Source organism: Phycodurus eques, chromosome 1 (assembly GCF_024500275.1).
Source record: "Phycodurus eques isolate BA_2022a chromosome 1, UOR_Pequ_1.1, whole genome shotgun sequence".
Lineage (NCBI taxonomy): Eukaryota > Metazoa > Chordata > Actinopteri > Syngnathiformes > Syngnathidae > Phycodurus > Phycodurus eques.
Window position 1 is genome coordinate 18,737,929 of NC_084525.1, and position 18,409 is coordinate 18,756,337.

Below are 18,409 nucleotides of genomic sequence, written 5' to 3' on the forward strand. Positions count from 1 at the left end.
CTCTTCCTCGACCCTAATGAGGACAAGTTGTACAGAAAATGGAAGAGGTTGCAGTGCCAGGTTCTGGTGAATTTCAAGTTCTTCTATCTTTATTACAATATATGGAATATGTATTCAGAGAAGCTCTTGTAATTCCCCCTTGAAGGAGAAGCACTGCAAAAATATCCAAGAGCATAAAAAGTGATTTGAAGTCTCTGTGTTTTATTATTTAAAGCTAACATTTACTCATGACATTGGCATTGTAATAACCGCAGGATATGTTGGAGCAAAGATGACACTCTAAAGCCAATCTCCAAAATGAGATTTATAGGGTAAATGTGTTGCATTTTAATGGTTTTGTAGACTCAGAAGAGAGTATTATAATGTATGTGAATGTTTAGGGAATGCAGCTGATGTAGTCAGACTTGAATCAGTACGCTTGGTTCTGCTTTTCCAAGATAATTCTGAAAGTGTAATTTTTAAGTTGCATCTGTTTTTCACTGCTTGCTTTTTGATAAACTTGACAGAACATTATTGTTTTCATCTCTCGTTATTTCTACGCACTGATTGTTTACAGTCAAAGAAAACTTTGCCATCATTCGGTTCTATGTAGCGGGGAGAGTCAGTTTCGCAAAGTTTCTCATTTAATTTAATCTTTTCTCACTTTATCACCAGCCTGTCACATGCATATATTTAATCTACTGCTTTATCAAAAATGATCATAGCAGTCAACATGTTTGGGTTGCGTTGTATAAATAAATAAAGCATTGCTATCAGTGACAGCAGGAATCCGTCTCATTATCATGATGGCTTTTTTTTTTTAGACCCTAATGCGGGATGTGTCACAGAATAGTCCCCAAGAAAATGTGACTCTACTCAGGAACGAGGAACAGTTTAGTGCTGCACAGAGTCAGCGATTTGTATCAGAGATATAATCGCTGCAGCTTGAACAAATTTGAGGAGACATTCCTGCTGAGGTGGGAGTAAGTCAAATATGTGCAAGTCACAAACAAGTCGCAAGTCTTAACCTTCAAGTACCTGCGGGATAAAAATCAAGTCAAGTCGATTCGCCACTAAATTTCAAGTCAAGTCATTACTTGGTTTAAGCAAGTTGCAAGTCAAGTCATACAATCTTGCTCCAGTCGCAACATATATTGGAATGATACATTTTTTCACAAATCATAACACTAAAAAGAGTATTGACACCTTATCCAAGTTAAATGAACAACAACTGAGATTCTGGTTGACTGAATTTATTGCACTGAATTGTTTTAAAGTTTTATTCTAAACTCAATTTGACTCAATTTTATTTCTGAACAAACAATTCTGTTTACTTCGTGGTGACAGCCTAGTACCTCCTACGGTTCTTAAGGGAACACCATGAACAAACAATTCTGTTTACTTTGTGGTGACAGCCTAGTACCTCCTACGGTTCTTAAAAGAACACCATTAAACAAAAGCTATATAGAATAAATATTTTCACAGCTTTTTTCACCTTCAATGTGACACATAACCTGTGCAACTCATTAAAAAAAAAAAAGGAAATCTTTGAGATGAGTAAAAAATAAACAGAATAACACATCCTCTCATAACTTAGGGTGGCTGTGTTTAGAAGTAAACAATCTCATTTGGACTCTGGACAACTGACAATTGTCATTAGATTCAAGGTTATGTTTCAAATGCTGTGGTGTCAATTTTAAAAACATAGTGCAGACAGCTTTATCACAGAGCCGACAGAAAAATGACATTTTAATGGTGACACTTCAATAAAAAGATTCAGTAGTACAAAAATTATATTCACGCATAGCTACTCACAATTTGTACTGTACTTACTAAGTGGAATGGACTTCTGTCAATTACTTTTTAATCACCGTGATTGTAATGCAAGGTGATCGGATACAGCAGACCTATAACGCACCTGGCATCTTCTCGCGCAGGCTCTTAATTTTGCCATGCCCGGAAACGTCTCCACATCTTTTTTTTTTTTTACATTTATTTCCACAACTGATCGCTAGCAACACCGCTTCACTTCTTCTGCATTCAGCGGTTGGCATTATATTTTAGACGCTACTTTCTACTTTGCTCTTGGCTCTTTAGTAAATGAGAGAGAGAGAAAGAAAGGGAAGAGAGTTTTGCGTGCTTATAAAGCGAAACCAAAGGTTCAATTATTGTAAACCGTCCCACCCCTACTTAGCTGTACTAAAACGTTCACCATCACATTTTCATTTTTTTGTGGTCCCAAAGCAGTCTATGAGACTTAATGTTTGATCAGCTAGCTAAACTGTTAAATTAGCTTACCTGTCTTTGAGAGTTTTGTAGTGACAGATGAAGCACAACGTCATCGTCGATGTGACTTAAATACGCGAGTTGCAAAAGCCATGCAGTCTTTTTGCAGACTTGATCGACAAAATAATCCTTAAATCCAAATTTTATTATCTTTGGAGCTCCTTCCATCGCTGTTCATGCATGTGGCTACGTCACAACAATGCAAACTGGGTTGCCAGGTTGGCGTGAATGACCCCCCCCCCCCCCCCCCGCTTCCCCCAAAATGTTTCTCTTTAAAAGAAAAGGCAAAAACTCTCAATTAAAATGCAGATTTCCAAGTAAAGTCAATTGACTCGAGTCCCCCCCCCATCTCTGCGTTCCAGTCCTGCATTACATGTCTGACAACCAGCCTCCCTTTTGTTTTGTCTCAGCAAGTTTCAGTGTGAGCTTTATTTTTTTAACCTGTCCTGTTCAGCTGCATGGCAATGTTGGATGTGAATGCCTTTTGTGCTCGAACAGTTTTGCTGTGTAAAAGGGGAGTTTGAAATTCTCCCTCTGTTTATTTTTTTAATTATATTTGGTAACTATTATGATGTTTATTGAAAAATCAGCCGGACAGAAAAGCTTTTTAGTGTCATGTGTGGGGAGTAGCTGGACCCAAGAGCAAGCGGAGGCAGATGTAAAATGATGAACAGTTTATTGAGGAAAGGTTATGGAGGTGGTCCTGGATGTGTTGGCAGGCGGCGGCGTGGACAGGTGGCAGGCAGTGGACAGAACAGGCGGCTGGCTTGGTGGCAGGAATGACGTGGGTCAGGAACACAGGGGAGCACTGGGAACGAGGAGACAAGAGTTAGCGAGGAACAGTGTAGCTTATTTGACATAAGGTGGGCCGTGGTACCGCTAGGAGATACTTTGGCGAGGATTTCCGGGAACAGGCAAGCTTATATACACCGGTGGTGATGAGGATTGAAGACAGGTGCTGAAAACAGAGAGGAGAGGGGGGATAGAGAGGACACAAAGCGCCCTCCCGGCTCCAATAATGGAACTGCAGAGCAGTATATGGCGGTACCCCCCTCTCAACTGACGCCTCCTGGCATCCTGCCAGGCTTCCCTGGGTGAGCCGCGAAAAGGTCGTCCAAAAGAGTAGGATCGAGAATGAGCTTCCGGGAAATCCAAGAACGCTAGTCCGGCCCGTACCCTTCCCAGTCGACAAGGTACTGGAACCACCTCCCCCTAGGCCTCACGTCGAGGATGTGCGACACTGTGAAGGCCGGATGGTCGTCAATAACCCAGGGGGGTGGAGGGGGTTCGGCCGGAGGGCTTAGGGCGCAGGTGGAGACAGGCTTTAGCAAAGAGACGTGGAATGTGGGTTGAATTTTCAGGGACTGTGTCATGTGTGTGTGTGTGTGTGTGTGTGTGTGTGTGTGCGTGTGTGCCAGGTTTTGTCTTCCTCTCTCGTTTCTCACACACCTGCTCCTGTGAGCATCTGCACCACCTGTGCCTCGTTCATACCTAATTACCAATTGTATTTAACCTCGTGTCTCATTCCCACTCGTTGCCAGTTCGTTGTACCTTGTCGTCACGTTCCAGCATTCCTTGTCACAGACTCACAGTAAGACTTTGACCCTGTTCCGATTATCGACCTTGCCTCTTTGCCTCATGTTCTTGGATACTGTTGCCCTTCTTGGATTGCCTGCCCGTGTACCGACCTATGCCCGTCTATTAAACCTCTCTTTTTGGAAACTGTCCATTTGTTTTGGAGTCTTGCATTTTTGGATCCTAGCCTCTGTTCCGTTCATGACAGAACGAACTGGCCATAACATGGACCCAGCAGACTCAGACCCGGTGCGCAAAGCCCTTCAAGCGCAGGGTCAACGCCTCTCGAAGCAGGATGAGCAGCTTGCTGCCCTCCACCTTCATCTAGAGGGACTGTCAAGGCATCAGGACAATATGATGAGACAGGTGGCCTCACAGTTTGAACTTCTTATGAAAATTATCCAAGAAAAGGAACCAGTTGGCACCACACCCAATACCGCCACGGTATTTCCATGTGAAACAGTCAACATGCAGCCACCTCCGCTGCTGTCTGCCCACAGCTCTCTCGACCGGAGAGGTTCTCGGGAAATTCTGGGAACATTAAGCCGTTCATCACGCAGTGCGAACTCCACTTTGAGCTCCAGGCAGCTGACTTCCCCACCGAGCGGGCAAAGATCGCTTTCGTCATTTCCCACCTGACTGGTCGTGCGGAGGCGTGGGCTACTGCTGAATGGAGCCGCAATTCCGCCACGTGTCATTCATGGGCTTTTTTCGTAAAGACTATGGAGCAAATTTTTCAATTTTCCACTCCTGATCGTGAGGCAGCTCGCTCCCTTGTCACCTTACGACAAGGCATGCGCAGGGTGTCAGATTACGCGATTGAGTTTCGCATTCTAGCAGCTGAGAGTCATTGGAATAATCGGGCGCTACTCGATGCCTTTTTTCAAGGACTATCCCCCGCCGTCAAGGATCATTTAGTGCCGCTAGACCTGCCGACCGACTTGGACACTCTCATCGCTCTCGCCGTAAAAATCGACAAGAGGCTTTTGGATCGCGATCACTTTGAGGACAAGCCTCGGTGACCAGCCAAACCAAGGCAGATCCCCTGGTTCCGGTCTCAACCCACTGGCTAACGTCCCCACGGAGGAACCCATGCAACTGGGCAGGTTCCGTCTCTCCCCTGAGGAACGTCAACGCCGGCTGAGGGAAGGGCGGTGCTTCTACTGCGGTCAGTTGGGTCATCCCGTGAGCAACTGTCACGTCAAAGTTGCCGGTGCCGGTAGCAAGGGCACGGGAGAGGTGAGTCTGAATTTGATGAAGGAAGACCCTACACGGGTTCTTCCTAAAGTGACACTATGCTCTCCTGATCAAGAAATTCATACACCTGTATTAATTGACTCTGGTTCTGACGCAAACTTACTCAACTCCATCCTCGTTAAACGTATGCACCTTAGAACCTTTGAAATAAAACGCCACCGCAACACCTATGCTGCAGACGGCAGTTTTATGGGCAAAATCACTCACCGCACTCAAACACTCACATTGACATTTCCCGATTCTCACTCGGAACGCATTAGTTTTCATGTTTTTGACGCCATGAATCATGACCTTATCTTAGGGAACCCATGGTTGAGATTACATAACCCCCACATTGACTGGTCCTCTGGGCAGGTTATGTCATGGGGCAGCAATTGCGCCCGGAACTGTTTCAAGCCGCCATGTGATGTTCAGGGTCATGTTTCTAAGGACAATCCACAGACCCCATCTGGGGATCCTGATTTATCTCAAGTGCCCACCTGTTACCAGGATATTAAAGACGTTTTTTCCAAGTCCAAGGCCAAATCCCTTCCACCCCACAGACCTTATGACTGTGCTATTGACTTGCTGCCTGGAACCACACCCCCACGAGGCAGGTTGTTCTCTCTTTCAGGGCCGGAATACAAGGCCATGAAGGAGTACGTGGAGGAATCACTGGCAGCCGGGATCATTCGCCCATCTTCATCCCCTGCGGGAGCAGGATTTTTCTTTGTGGACAAGAAAGACAAGACCCTGCGACCCTGTATCGATTACCGGGGTCTCAACGAGATCACTGTAAAAAACAGGTACCCTCTTCCTCTCATCTCCACCGCCTTTGAGTTCCTGGAGGGAGCCAAGGTTTTCACCAAACTGGACTTAAGAAATGCATATCATCTAGTCAGAATAAGGGAGGGGGATGAATGGAAAACAGCATTTAACACACCAACAGGACATTATGAATATTTGGTAATGCCTTTTGGGCTTACTAACGCTCCAGCTGTTTTCCAGAACCTCGTCAATGATGTCCTGCGTGACATGCTGAATGTTTATGTTTTTGTTTATTTGGATGACATTTTGATTTTCTCCCCGGATGAGGAGACTCACATTATTCATGTCCGCTCTGTTTTGCAGCAGTTACTGCAGAACCAACTATATGTTAAGGCTGAGAAATGTGAGTTCCACAAGGCGTCAGTTTCTTTTCGGGGTTTTGTCCTGGCTCAAGATGAAGTCAAAATGGACCCTTGCAAAGTCGATGCAGTAATTAATTGGCCTACTCCCACGTCACGCAAAGATGTACAAAGGTTCTTAGGGTTCGCAAACTTCTACAGAAAATTCATCAGGAATTTCAGTTCTATAGCCTCTCCAAGCCCTCTCATCAACGTCCTTCTGGGGAGTTGCGACCCCTGCCAATACCACAACGTCCTTGGTCAGACATTTCCGTAGACTTTGTGACAGGATTACCGGCCTCTAAAGGCAATACCACCATTCTTACAGTTGTTGACGGGTTCTCTAAGATGGCACACTTCATTGCACTTCCAAAACTCCCCTCAGCTAAAGACACTGCCGAGCTGATGATTAATCAGGTTTTCAAGTTCCATGGTTTCCCCAAGAATCTGGTGTCTGATCGGGGTCCCCAATTCATTTCGCAATTTTGGAAGGAGTTTTGCAATCTCATAGGTGCTACCGTCAGTCTGTCATCTGGGTTTCATCCTGAAACCAACGGCCAAACCGAGAGGCTGAACCAGGACCTGGAGACGGGGCTCCGATGTCTCGCTTCACAGGATCCGCGATCCTGGTCTCAGAAATTGGTTTGGGTCGAATTCTCCCACAATTCCCTCCCCTCTGCATCCACTGGTCTATCGCCTTTTCACGTTGTGCATGGTTACCAACCATCTCTGTTTCCTGCCATAGCCCCTGAGTCCACAGTTCCAGCGGCATTAACCTTGGTGAGACGCTGCAGGAGGACCTGGGAGCGAGCCCGACAGATGCTGCTGCGCCAGGGACGGTCCTACAAAGCCGCTGCTGACCGTCGGAGGACACCGGCCCCGAACTACAAAGTGGGTCAGCGAGTTTGGCTCTCGACCAAACATATTCCACTCCGGGTGTAGTCCAAGAAGCTCGCTCCCAGGTTCGTTGGGTCCTTCCCCATCACAAAGATCATCAACCCTGTCACCGTGAAGCTGAGGCTCCCAAGGTCGATGCGGGTCCACCCTGCTTTTCATGTCAGCCTGCTCAAACCAGCCCGGGAGTCCCCTCTGGTCCCGCCTTCCAGGCCCCCTCCTCCCCCCCGGTTTGTGGATGGGGGCCCGGTCTTCGCTGTGAAGCGGCTGTTGTCGTCTCGTCGGAGGGGGAGGGGGTTTCAATATCTGGTGGACTGAGAGGGCTATGGGCCTGAGGAACGTTCATGGGTACCGTCTGCATTCATGGATGATTCGCTCATTCGGGACTTCCACGTTGCGCATCCAGGGGCCCCAGGGCCGTCTGGGGCCGGCCGTTAAGGGGGGGGGGTACTGTCATGTGTGTGTGTGTGTGTGTGTGTGTGTGTGCGTGTGTTCCAGGTTTTGTCTTCCTCGCTCTCGTTTCTCACACACCTGCTCCTGTGAGCATCTTCACCACCTGTGCCTCGTTCATACCTAATTACCAATTGTATTTAACCTCGTGTCTCATTCCCACTCGTTGCCAGTTCGTTGTACCTTGTCGTCACGTTCCAGCATTCCTTGTCACAGACTCACAGTAAGACTTTGACCCTGTTCCGATTATCGACCTTGCCTCTTTGCCTCATGTTCTTGGATACTGTTGCCCTTCTTGGATTGCCTGCCCGTGTACCAACCTATGCCCGTCTATTAAACCTCTCTTTTTGGAAACTGTCCATTTGTTTTGGAGTCTTGCATTTTTGGGTCCTAGCCTCTGTTCCGTTCATGACAGACTGTGGAAGCTTCAATTGGACGGAAGTAGGATTTATGATCTTGGTAATGGGGAAGGGACCAATGAAATGCGGAGTGAGTTTCCGGGACCCTATCTAAAGCGGGAGGTTATAAGAAGAAAGCCAGACAGATTGGCCCACCCTGTATTCGGGCGTCGAGGAGCGATGACGGTCCGCGAGCTGTTTATTGGGTGCAGCGGATCGGGTCAACGCCGCTCGGACGTCTTTCCACACTGCCTGGATTCTCCGGAGATGATCCTTGACGGTGGCGAATGGCACTGCCTGCTCCTGTTCTTTGAATAACGGGAGTTGGTAACCATACCAAGCCATGAATGGGGACATACTGGTAGCGGAACTGGTGAAGGATTTGTGGGTGTACTCAATCCACGGGAGGAATGAGCTCTAGGAGGAGAGGTTGCATGCGGCAACACAACGGAGGGCCGATTCAAGGTATTGGTTTGCCCGCTCCGTCTGGGCGTTCGTCTGCGGATGATATCCTGACGACAAGCTGGGTGCTGTGCCCACTGCTTTACAGAATTCCTTCCATACCAGGGATGAGAACTGAGGACCTCTGTCAGAGACAATATCGATGGGAATACCGTGGAGTCTAACGACATGCTGGACAAGGAGGTTAGCAGTATCGAAGGTGGATGGTAGTGTGGGGAGGGGTACGTAATGGACAGATTTGGAAAAGTGATCACAATAGTGAGAATGATAGTTACCTTCAACCGGTAACAAAGTCCAGAGCAATATGGGACCAAGGGAGGCTAGTGATAGGCAATGGATGCAGCAGCCCAGCTGGGGGCAGGTGTGAAGACTTCCCTCGAGCACAGATGGAGCAGGCTTGGATGAACTGCTTGATGTCTTTAACAAGGCTGGGCCACCAGAAATGCTGCTGGATGAATTGAATGGTGCAGCTTATGCCAGGATGGCAGGTGAGTTTTGGAGGTGTGAGCCCACTGAAGAACATCAGAGCATGCGGAATCAGGTACGAACAGGCGGTTTGGAGGCCCGGTCTTGGGATCCGGAGGAGTCTTTTGGGCCTCCTGAACCACCTGTTTGATCTGTGAAGTGGATGGGTTCCGGTTCGTCAGGGCTAGAGGGGGGTGAGTAAAGTCGAGACAGGGCATCTGGTTTGCTGTTTTTGGAGCTTTGATGAACACTGGAGAGAGATCATGGTATTCTTCAGGGACTCGGGAGAGGTCAACAGGCGTGGAAGAGGGTGGCGATTTATCAGAGGGCGGTATAGCGGAGAGCAGGCAGTGTGAGTGGCAGTGAGGGCTCCATCCCGTGATGGTTAAGTGTGTCCAGTCGATGGTGGGGTTGTGTTTTTTGAGCTAGGGAGTTCCGAGCACTAATGGGGTATCAGGGGAAGGGATAACAAAAAGTGAGATGTTCTCACAGTGATTACCCGAAATGAACAAGGTTAATGGCACTGTTTGGTGGGTAACGGGGGAGATGATTCGGCCATCCAGGGCTGTGACTTTCTTTGGGGATGTAAGTGGTTGGAGAGGGATTTGGAGCTGGTGAATTATTGCTTCATGAATGAAGTTCTCATCGGCACCAGAATCTATAAGGGCAGTAATGGGGGTGTTCTGAGCAGAAACTATAATGCAAGTGGGAACGGTCATGCGAGAGGGAGAGCTTGAGGGAATGGAGGTTTGGCTCCCCATGACTCTCTCGGGTCGCAGTGAGCCTGGTCTTTTGACCGGAGCGGGCATGAGGAAATAAAGTGACCTAATTGACTGCAGTAGATACGCAGCCGCTGGATGACTCAATGCTGACGCTCCTGTGGGTCAAGACGCGTTTTACCAATTTGCATGGTCTCTGTGGTAGCTACGGGAGACGGTGCGGGAGGCGGGTGAGAAGCCGACGGCGTGGTGCTCTGAGTGGGAGGATTCTTACATAAGCGGAACCTCCTCTCTTGTGCGCTCAGTCGGTTATCAAGCCGAATGGAAAGGGCGATGAGATCATCGAGAGAGGAGGGCTCGTCCCGGACCGCTAGCTCATCCTTGAGTTGGTCGGAGAGGCCATTTGAAAAAATCCCCCCAAGCGCCGCGTTGCCCCACCCTCAGGCGGAGGGACATGAAGTTCTTTGTACGGGAAGCGGCTCGGGAAGAGTACTTACAGGGGGTTGAATGGATTGCATCTGTTGAGAAAGGAGGGAGACATGTTGCGAAAGGGAGTGGAGCGTTTCTGTGATTTCTTGCAGGTTTTTGTCCTGTCGTCCAATGTGGGCGCCTTGGAGGGTTAGTGGGTTCTTCAGAGCCTCTGGAGTTGCTGGGTCCATAGTGGCCTCAGTATTCTGTCACGTTTGGGGAGTAGCTGGACCCAAGAGCAGGCGGCGGCAGATATATAATGATTAACAGTTTATTGAGGAAAGGTTATGGAGATGGTCCTGGATGTGTTGGCAGGCGGCGGCGTGGACAGGTGGCAGGCAGTGGACAGAACAGGCGGCTGGCTTGGTGGCAGGAATGACGTGGGTCAGGAACATAGGGGAGCACTGGGAACGAGGAGACACAAGCGTTAAAGGGGGAAGCGAGGAACAATATTGCTTACTTGACATGAGGTGGGCCGTGGTACCACTAGGAGAGGCTACAATACTTTTTCCGGGAATTCCGGTCTTCCGGGAACAGGCAGGCTGATAAACACCAGTGGTGATGAGGCTGATTGAAGACAGGTGCTGAAAACAGAGAGGGGAGGGGTGAGAGACAGGACACAAAGCGCCCTCCCGGCTCCAATAATGGAACTGCAGGGCAGTATATGACATTTAGAAGGACAGACAAGGAGACTAGGGGTGTGAACCACAGCAAAACGATAGTTAGACAGTCTAGATATTTGACTCCAAGTAACATTACAAAGTCAGTCAGTACTATCTTGAAATCCCTTTTGTTTTTATTTTGTAGACATGATCCCTCCTATGCAACATTAAGCAGACTTGCACCTTGTTTTTGTCTATGTAGTCTTTGCTTTGACAAATCCTTTTTGTTTCTGTGTACAGACCACCCTGCTGTAATCTTAAAATAGTACATGTCATATTATTTGGTTTCCTTTTTGAGCATCTTCTTTGGTCATAGAGCATTTACGAGCTTGTAGTTTCAGCCGTAAGATTTTTGCCTGCTATACGAATACTTTTTTGTATCATTTGAAGGTGCTATTTTGTGTGTCTGTGTTGAATATTATATGTATATATATATATATATATATATATATACACACACACACACACACACACACACATCCATACATCCATCTAGTTTCTTTACCGCTTATCCTCACTAGGGTCGCGGGCTGCTGGAGCCTATCCCAGCTATCTTCGGGTGGGAGGCGGGGCTCTGAACCGGTCGCCAGCAAATCGCAGGGCACATAGAAACAAGCAACCATTCGCACTCACATTCACACCTACGGGCCATTTAGAGTCCTCAATCAACCTACCACGCCTGTTTTTGGGATGTGGGAGGAAGCCGCAGTGCCTGGAAAAAACCCACCCAGGCACAGGGAGAACAAATATATATATCTGCGATTGGCTGGTGACCAGTTCAGGGTATACACCTGTATTATATATATATATATATATATATATATATATATATATATATATATATATATTCAGAGCCTCTCTATAAATATATATATATTTCTCCGGGCACTCCGGTTTCCTCCCACATCCCAAAAACATGCATTAATTGGAGACTCTAAATTGCCCGTAGGTGTGAATGTGAGTGCGGATGGTTGTTTGTTTCTATGTGGCTTGCGATTGGCTGGCAACCAGTTCATGGTGTACCCCACCTCCTGCCCGATGACAGCTGGGATAGGCACGCCCGCGACCTTAGTGAGGAGAAGCGGCTCAGAAAATGGATGGTTGGATGGATATATATAAATATATATTTATATATACTATAACTCAATTGTATTAACAATCAATTACACAAATTCGATCAGTTCAGTATGGTCAATTAACTGAGTATTGTGCCCTTCCCAAATAGACTATTACTATTTAGGACACTCAAGACAATTTGTACAAAACAACTCGTGTTTCAAAAAAGTTACTTCTTTCACATTGATTAATTGATCATTCATTTTCCATATACGCAATTAATAAAATGTCACCCAATCCCCATCCATATTCTGAATTAACTTCTAATGTATTCCCCTCCTTTTCGTCTATTTAACAGGGGACAAATGTAAGAAAGGACATAGAAAGAATTTCATACATTCATCATTGGATTGGAGCTTGCATCCACCTGAGACCATTACAATGGAGTTGCTGTGGAAACTGGCATTGCTGCTGTCGTTGCTCGACGGCCTAGCAGGTAAGCCTCCTGAACGTCCAATTTTTATTTTATATTGTTATGATATTGACTATGAATTGTTATTTATAGATTGGTGACAGTTCTTGAAACTGCTGTATAGATGGCACTTGGAAGTAAGAGGAAACTAGGTTTTATGACAACCAGTGACTTTTTAGAAATCCTCCTCATTTGAAGTCGATGTGAATTTCTTGTCAGTGGCATCTTCAAGCAGCATTACATCAGTTTTGGGGAAAAACTGGGAAAAATAGCCAGATTTTCCTCTCTGAAAGTACATCCTCCCTGTCTTACAGTTGATCATGTGGTCATTCATTTCAAAGGGCACTTCAATCATTACCTTAATTGAGATCGCATGGGTAGTAGTACAGAAATCTTTCCACGGATATTGCTTTTAATGAGAGACCTAATTTACATCTCTTACAAAATGTTCAGGGTCAAATGTGAGTTCTTCTAATGTCGGAGTTTGAGGATGAGAGCAAGATAAATTAGGGATTTGCAGCATGAGCATGGTCTATTAAAGAATTACTCATGTTTCATGTTGTCTTGTTCAAGATTACCCGCTCCCTCAAAGCAGCTGGGCGTAAAACAATTAGCATCTGTGCGTCTTACTCTATCATTTTGTGTACTTGTGCTGCATATCCACACATATATTCACCGTCATGGCAGTTATGGCACGGTTTATTTTTAAATATGATACGTTAGATGATGTGTCTTTAATGAACAGTTTGTCAGTATGGGATTAGAATCTGCACCATTGCTCTGGATCGCTGTATTATATATACACAGGCATTTATTTAAATACAAATCCAGACACAGTGAAGAATTAAGAGATTTTATCCCAGAGGTCCAGCTTGAATGAGAGCATTCATTTCAATGCTGTGGACCATAACCAAAAAGCTCTCGCAAATAAAGTACAAATTATAGCATTTGTTTTTTCCTTGTTAAAGGGAAAGGAAAGACATTTTGGGGCAAGAATATGTTGTGTGTGCCCTCACTTGTCTAAACACGGTATTCTAATTAATGTTATGTTTGTGGAATAAGAATTAAAAAGCTAAATTCATCAATTTTCACCTATTCCAAGAGGCACACATGTTGGGTAATATCGCACTCTGCTCTCAGCTGAAATTAACGTCAAAGGTGGCCTCCCATACGTCACGTGACCAAACCCGGAACTCAGGATATCGGGTTCTCCTGTATGCTGCGATAACTTGCAGAACTACAGGTTGATTACATGACAGTCTGGACAATATTCTAGCAAGTTTGAGTTCAAACCATCATGTAATCAACCTCAACCTCTCGTGAAAGAGTCGAAGTCAAGCTGGCCGATTGTTCATATTATGCACCATGGTATTAAAAGAAGCACCACAACAACACCCGCGAAAGCCAACTGCAAACTTCAAAATAAAAGCTCCACCATTGGACATCAATTCCTTGTCAGGCTTTTGCCTGTGAATATTCATTCAGCCAGGTAATTCTCCCGGCATCGATCGCAACTGGACAAACAGAGCAGTCCAGTTGCGATGGATTCAATGCCCTGAGAATTGTTAGGCTTTTATTTAGAAGCTCCTCCTCAGGACTTTAAAGCCTTCCTGCTGCCGGACCTCGATGGGATGCTGTTCTGACTGCAGTTTATATTACCATCATATACTGTTGCCACCGACATCAACACAACACCATCCCGAAAATCATGTTTAAACCTTAATTTAATATGCTAAATTTATCACGCTGTCATTGATTAAATAGTAGGATACGTCACCAGTTTGCCAGCGTTAGCCGCTATCAGCTAGCTACCTGAGTGCCCGGTAGGTTTGCGGCAGCCGGCGGACTACTTTTCCTCTGCAGTTTAATAGGCGAAAATTAACGCGTTTGATGCTGACAACCTGACACAGTTCCTACCGATCCATTTTTAATTAAGTGGACTCCGATTTCTGTCACATTTCTTCTTAATTTACCCTGACACACTGACGGTGGCTACAAGCTACAATATGTACTGTAATCCGTGTAAATAAAAGCGACGTGATACCTCTTGCCAAAGTGGTTTTCTGCTGCTATCTGGTGTACAGCTCAAATATTCCATGTTATTTTTGTATTAATTAAACAAGACTGGAACTACCACGGTGGCACGGTAGCTGACTGGTTAGAGTGTCTGCCTCACATTTCTGAGGGCCGGGATTCAATCCCCGGCCCCGCCTGTGTGGAGTTTGCATGTTCTCCCCGTGCCTGCGTGGGTTTTCTCCGGGCACTCTAGTTTCCTCCCACATCCCAAACACATGCATGGTAGGTTAATTGACAACTCTAAATTTCCCGTAGGTGTGAATGTGAGCGCGAATGGTTGTTTGTTTATATGTGCCCTGCGATTGGCTGGCGACCAGTTCAGGGTTTACCCTGCCTACTGCCTGATGATAGCTGGGATAGGCTCCAGCACGCCCGGGACCCTAGTGAGGATAAGCGGCTCAGAAAATGGATGGATGGATAGACTTGCTCAAATGTAAGGGAATGCACTACCTAGTAGCGAAATTAGCTATGGCATCACTTCCTCCCTTTCGTCCGAAGGAGGGACGGTCTTGCGTAACATTCTCGCGACTTTTCTTTGTGGAATGACGTAAAAATGCCGTCTTAGGATGCAGTGTTTAAAAAGTGTTTTTAGAATAAGTACTTACTATATAGTAGAGTAGTAACTTGCATCAGATAAAGACAATATTGACATTTACAATATAACAGGAGGTTTTGACCTCCAGACTTTCACTTTATGTCAAATGACTTCTTGAAAGCCTTTTCATGTCCAAGCTGGGCCTTTTATTTACACGCATTCTTTATAAACCGTATACGATGAATACCTCTGCCTTGTTTCTAATAACAGATTATGATCGAATTATGCGAAATCTTTTGGGGTCAATACAGCAAAGAAATGCACATTTAATTTGCGTGGATCAACATTGATTACTCAAAAAGTCACTTAAAAGTGCTGCTGCTTATGGTGGTTGTGTATGGAAATGTGTTCAACTGCATTTCAGTTTTAATCCTTATTCTACTTCTTTCAGGAAATATTCAATGGAAAGGGGGAAAAAAATCTCTTCTTACCAATGACAAAAGACCTGTCATTTTAATTGATGTGGTTTCAGACCCTCAAAGCCTTGGTCTTCTGAGAAAGACAAAAAGTATTATAGAATGCATGAGCACAATACTGGGTAGAGAGAGCAGTGTCATAATGTCAGGTATCTGCTTCGAAGAAAGTTATCCACCAGACAGTCGGCTATGTGGGCGAGCAGATGAGCCATGAGGAAGTCATTCCCATAGAAAGTTAATCGGGAGTTAACCAGATCCTTGCTCATTCTCTCTCCCCAGGGGCGCTTGCTGGATGTGTATTTGTGTACTGTATGTCAGGGAGCAAAGAGGGGACGTTGGAGTAGATTGGCAGATGCGTTTTGACCTATACAGTGAAGGCTAACTGAAAAACTCATCAAGTGAAAATTGTTACAGCAATGTTATCACAAGAGGAAAAACACTGAACACAAAACAATGAGCGGTGAAGCCTGCAGTTTACCAACTAGGGATGGGTATTTGACAAGTTGACCTTGAGCACAAGAGGGAAAATTAAAAATATTTTTTTTGTTACATCCCTCTATTTTGAATTGGATGGAAGAACATATGCCTGAATATTCTAAACTTCTGTTTCCATGCCAGTGTTATATTGAGCCAAAGTTATAGTGAGGATGTAGCTCAACTTCCAACCGAGTTGATGTCTTGTTTGTGTTTTTAGGCTGCATCTAATTGAGACTGAATCAATAGCACCTCTGCTGGTTGCATTTATGTGGTGCACTCCATTTTGCTTTAATTGTGTTGACGCTAATAAACAGTGAACTCCACACAAATGATCAACCAATCGATTCGTTAAATAAAGCGTTGAGCTGCAGTCGAGTATTTTGCCCATCGAGAATATGATATGTCACACACAACATCTTGGAGTTGTTGAGCAGAACAATGGAGAATAAAAGTGTCATTGCTGTTTGTGGGCACCTGAAACTTTTTGATGACTCCTGCAACCAATACTGGGATCATACGAAAAAAGAGCAGCCCTAGAGAACGGTGAGGAAGGAAGTTGACATACTTAACATATGTATATTTTTTTTTACTTGTTTACAGCCCGCGGTTGTACTGTATTGTTAACCAAGATACCAATAGCATTAGGCAAAGTTTTAGTACAACCCAGGGTTGTCACTGGGTCATGAAATGTTGCAGCAGCAACATCACGTGTGTTTATGAGGCTAAAACTTAGACTAAAACTCCTCATCACTGGGAAGCCTTGAGGGATATGGGCCAATTAAAATGACCGAGTCATCAATCAGACTTATAGAGTTGCGTCAGGAAGGGAATCCGGCTTAAAACTTTGCCAAACAAATATGAGCGTTCATCTAAAGATTTCCAAACTGGATCGGTCGAGGTTTGGGTTGGACATTGGAAATTCAGCTGCTGTGAGTTGGAAACGAAGGAGAGGTGTAAAGTGGGTTTTTGGCAGAAAGAGAAGAGGAAAGCACAGAGCCTAGAACTGAATGTGGGGATTTTGAATGTTGGGGCTGTGACAGGAAAAGCTAGGGAGTTGGTTGACATGATGATTAGGAGGAAGGTAGATATATTGTGTGTCCAGGAGAGCAGGTGGAAAGGGAGTCAGGCTAGAAGTTTAAGGGCAGAGTTCAACTTATTTTACTATGGTGTAGATGGGAAGAAAAATGGAGTAAGAGTTATTTTGAAGGAAGCGTTAGTTAAGAATGTCTTGGAGGTGAAAAGAGTGTCAGATCGAGTGATGAGGCTGAAACTTGAAATTGATGGTGTTATGTTTAATGTGATTAGTGGTTATGCCCCACAGGTAAGACGTGAACTAGAGGTGAAAGAGAAATTCTGGAAGGAGCAAGACAAAGTAGTTCAGAGCATCGCAGGCTGAGAGAGAGTTGTGATTTGTGCAGATTGTAATGGACATGTCGGTGAAGGAAACAGGGATGATGAAGCTGTGATGGATAAATTTGGCTAATAGGAAAGGAACTTGGAGGGACAGATGGTGGACTTTGCCAAAAGGATGGTAATGGCTATAGTGGTCACTAGCTTCCAGAAGAGGCAGGAAGAAGGCGCGTGGGGCGGGTGGAGGTTGGCTTGTTCTGTTTGACTGATCGACTGATTATCAATAAAAATCCATTAAAAGACAAAGACATCACAGTGGCAGCTTAAAAAGTCCACTGTGACTGTAAAACTGTTCCGGCATAAAAGGGGTACAGATCCTCCTTGCTGCTTGACCTAACAACCAAACAGGACCAAAAAAAAAAGTAAGGAGTATGTTAGAAAGGCATTAAGGAGGAAGAAAAATGGAAAGACAGTTGGTCCTGATGACATACCTGTGGAGGTATGGCAGCATTTAGAAGAGGTGGCTGTGGAGTTTTTGACCAATGTTGTTCAACAGAATTCTAGAGGATGAGAACATGCCTGAAGAATGGAGAAAAAGTGTGCTGGTGCCCATTTTTAAGAACAAGGGTGATGTGCAGAGCTGTGGGAACTATAGAGGAATAAAGTTGCTGAGTCACACAATGAAGTTATGGGAAAGAGTAGTGGAGGCTAGACTCAGGACAGATGTGAGCATTTGCGGGCAACGGTATGGTTTGTTGCCACGGAAGAGTACCACAGATGCATTATTTGCCTTGAGGGTGTTGGAGAAGTACAGGGAAGGTCAGAAGGAGCTGCACAATGTCATTGTACATCTAGAGAAAGCCTATCACAGGTACCCAGAGAGGAACTGTGGTACTTTTTGAGGAAGTCTGGAGTGGCAGAGAAGTATATCAGAATAGGTCAGGACATATATGAGGGCAGCAGAACAGTGGTGAGGTGGTGCTGTAGGTGTGACAGAGGAGTTCAAGGTGGAGGTGGGACTGCATCAGGGATCAGCTCTGAGCCCCTTGTTTGCAGTGGTGATGGATAGGCTGACAGACGATGTTAGACTGGAATCCCCTTGGACTATATTGCATACGCTGGAAAGGAGAGGAATGAAGATTAGCCGAAGTGGAACAGAACATACAGTATGTGTATGAATGAGATGGGTGGAGGGGGAAGAGTGAGG

General features: G+C 45.5%; 1 protein-coding gene across 2 annotated transcripts in view; it reads left to right on the forward strand.

The window, feature by feature from the left end:
- Positions 1 to 18,409, forward strand: part of cntn3a.1 (contactin 3a, tandem duplicate 1) — a 124,232-nt gene that overhangs the window by 17,081 nt on the left and 88,742 nt on the right. The window contains exon 2 of one of the 2 annotated variants that reach the window (XM_061681658.1): positions 12,175 to 12,312. In XM_061681658.1, the coding sequence (XP_061537642.1) occupies positions 12,258 to 12,312 (55 nt within the window). In that variant the 5' untranslated portion in view covers positions 12,175 to 12,257. Of the gene's footprint in view, positions 1 to 12,174; positions 12,313 to 18,409 lie in introns of those variants that run through there. The other variant, XM_061681667.1, reaches the window with a different exon arrangement.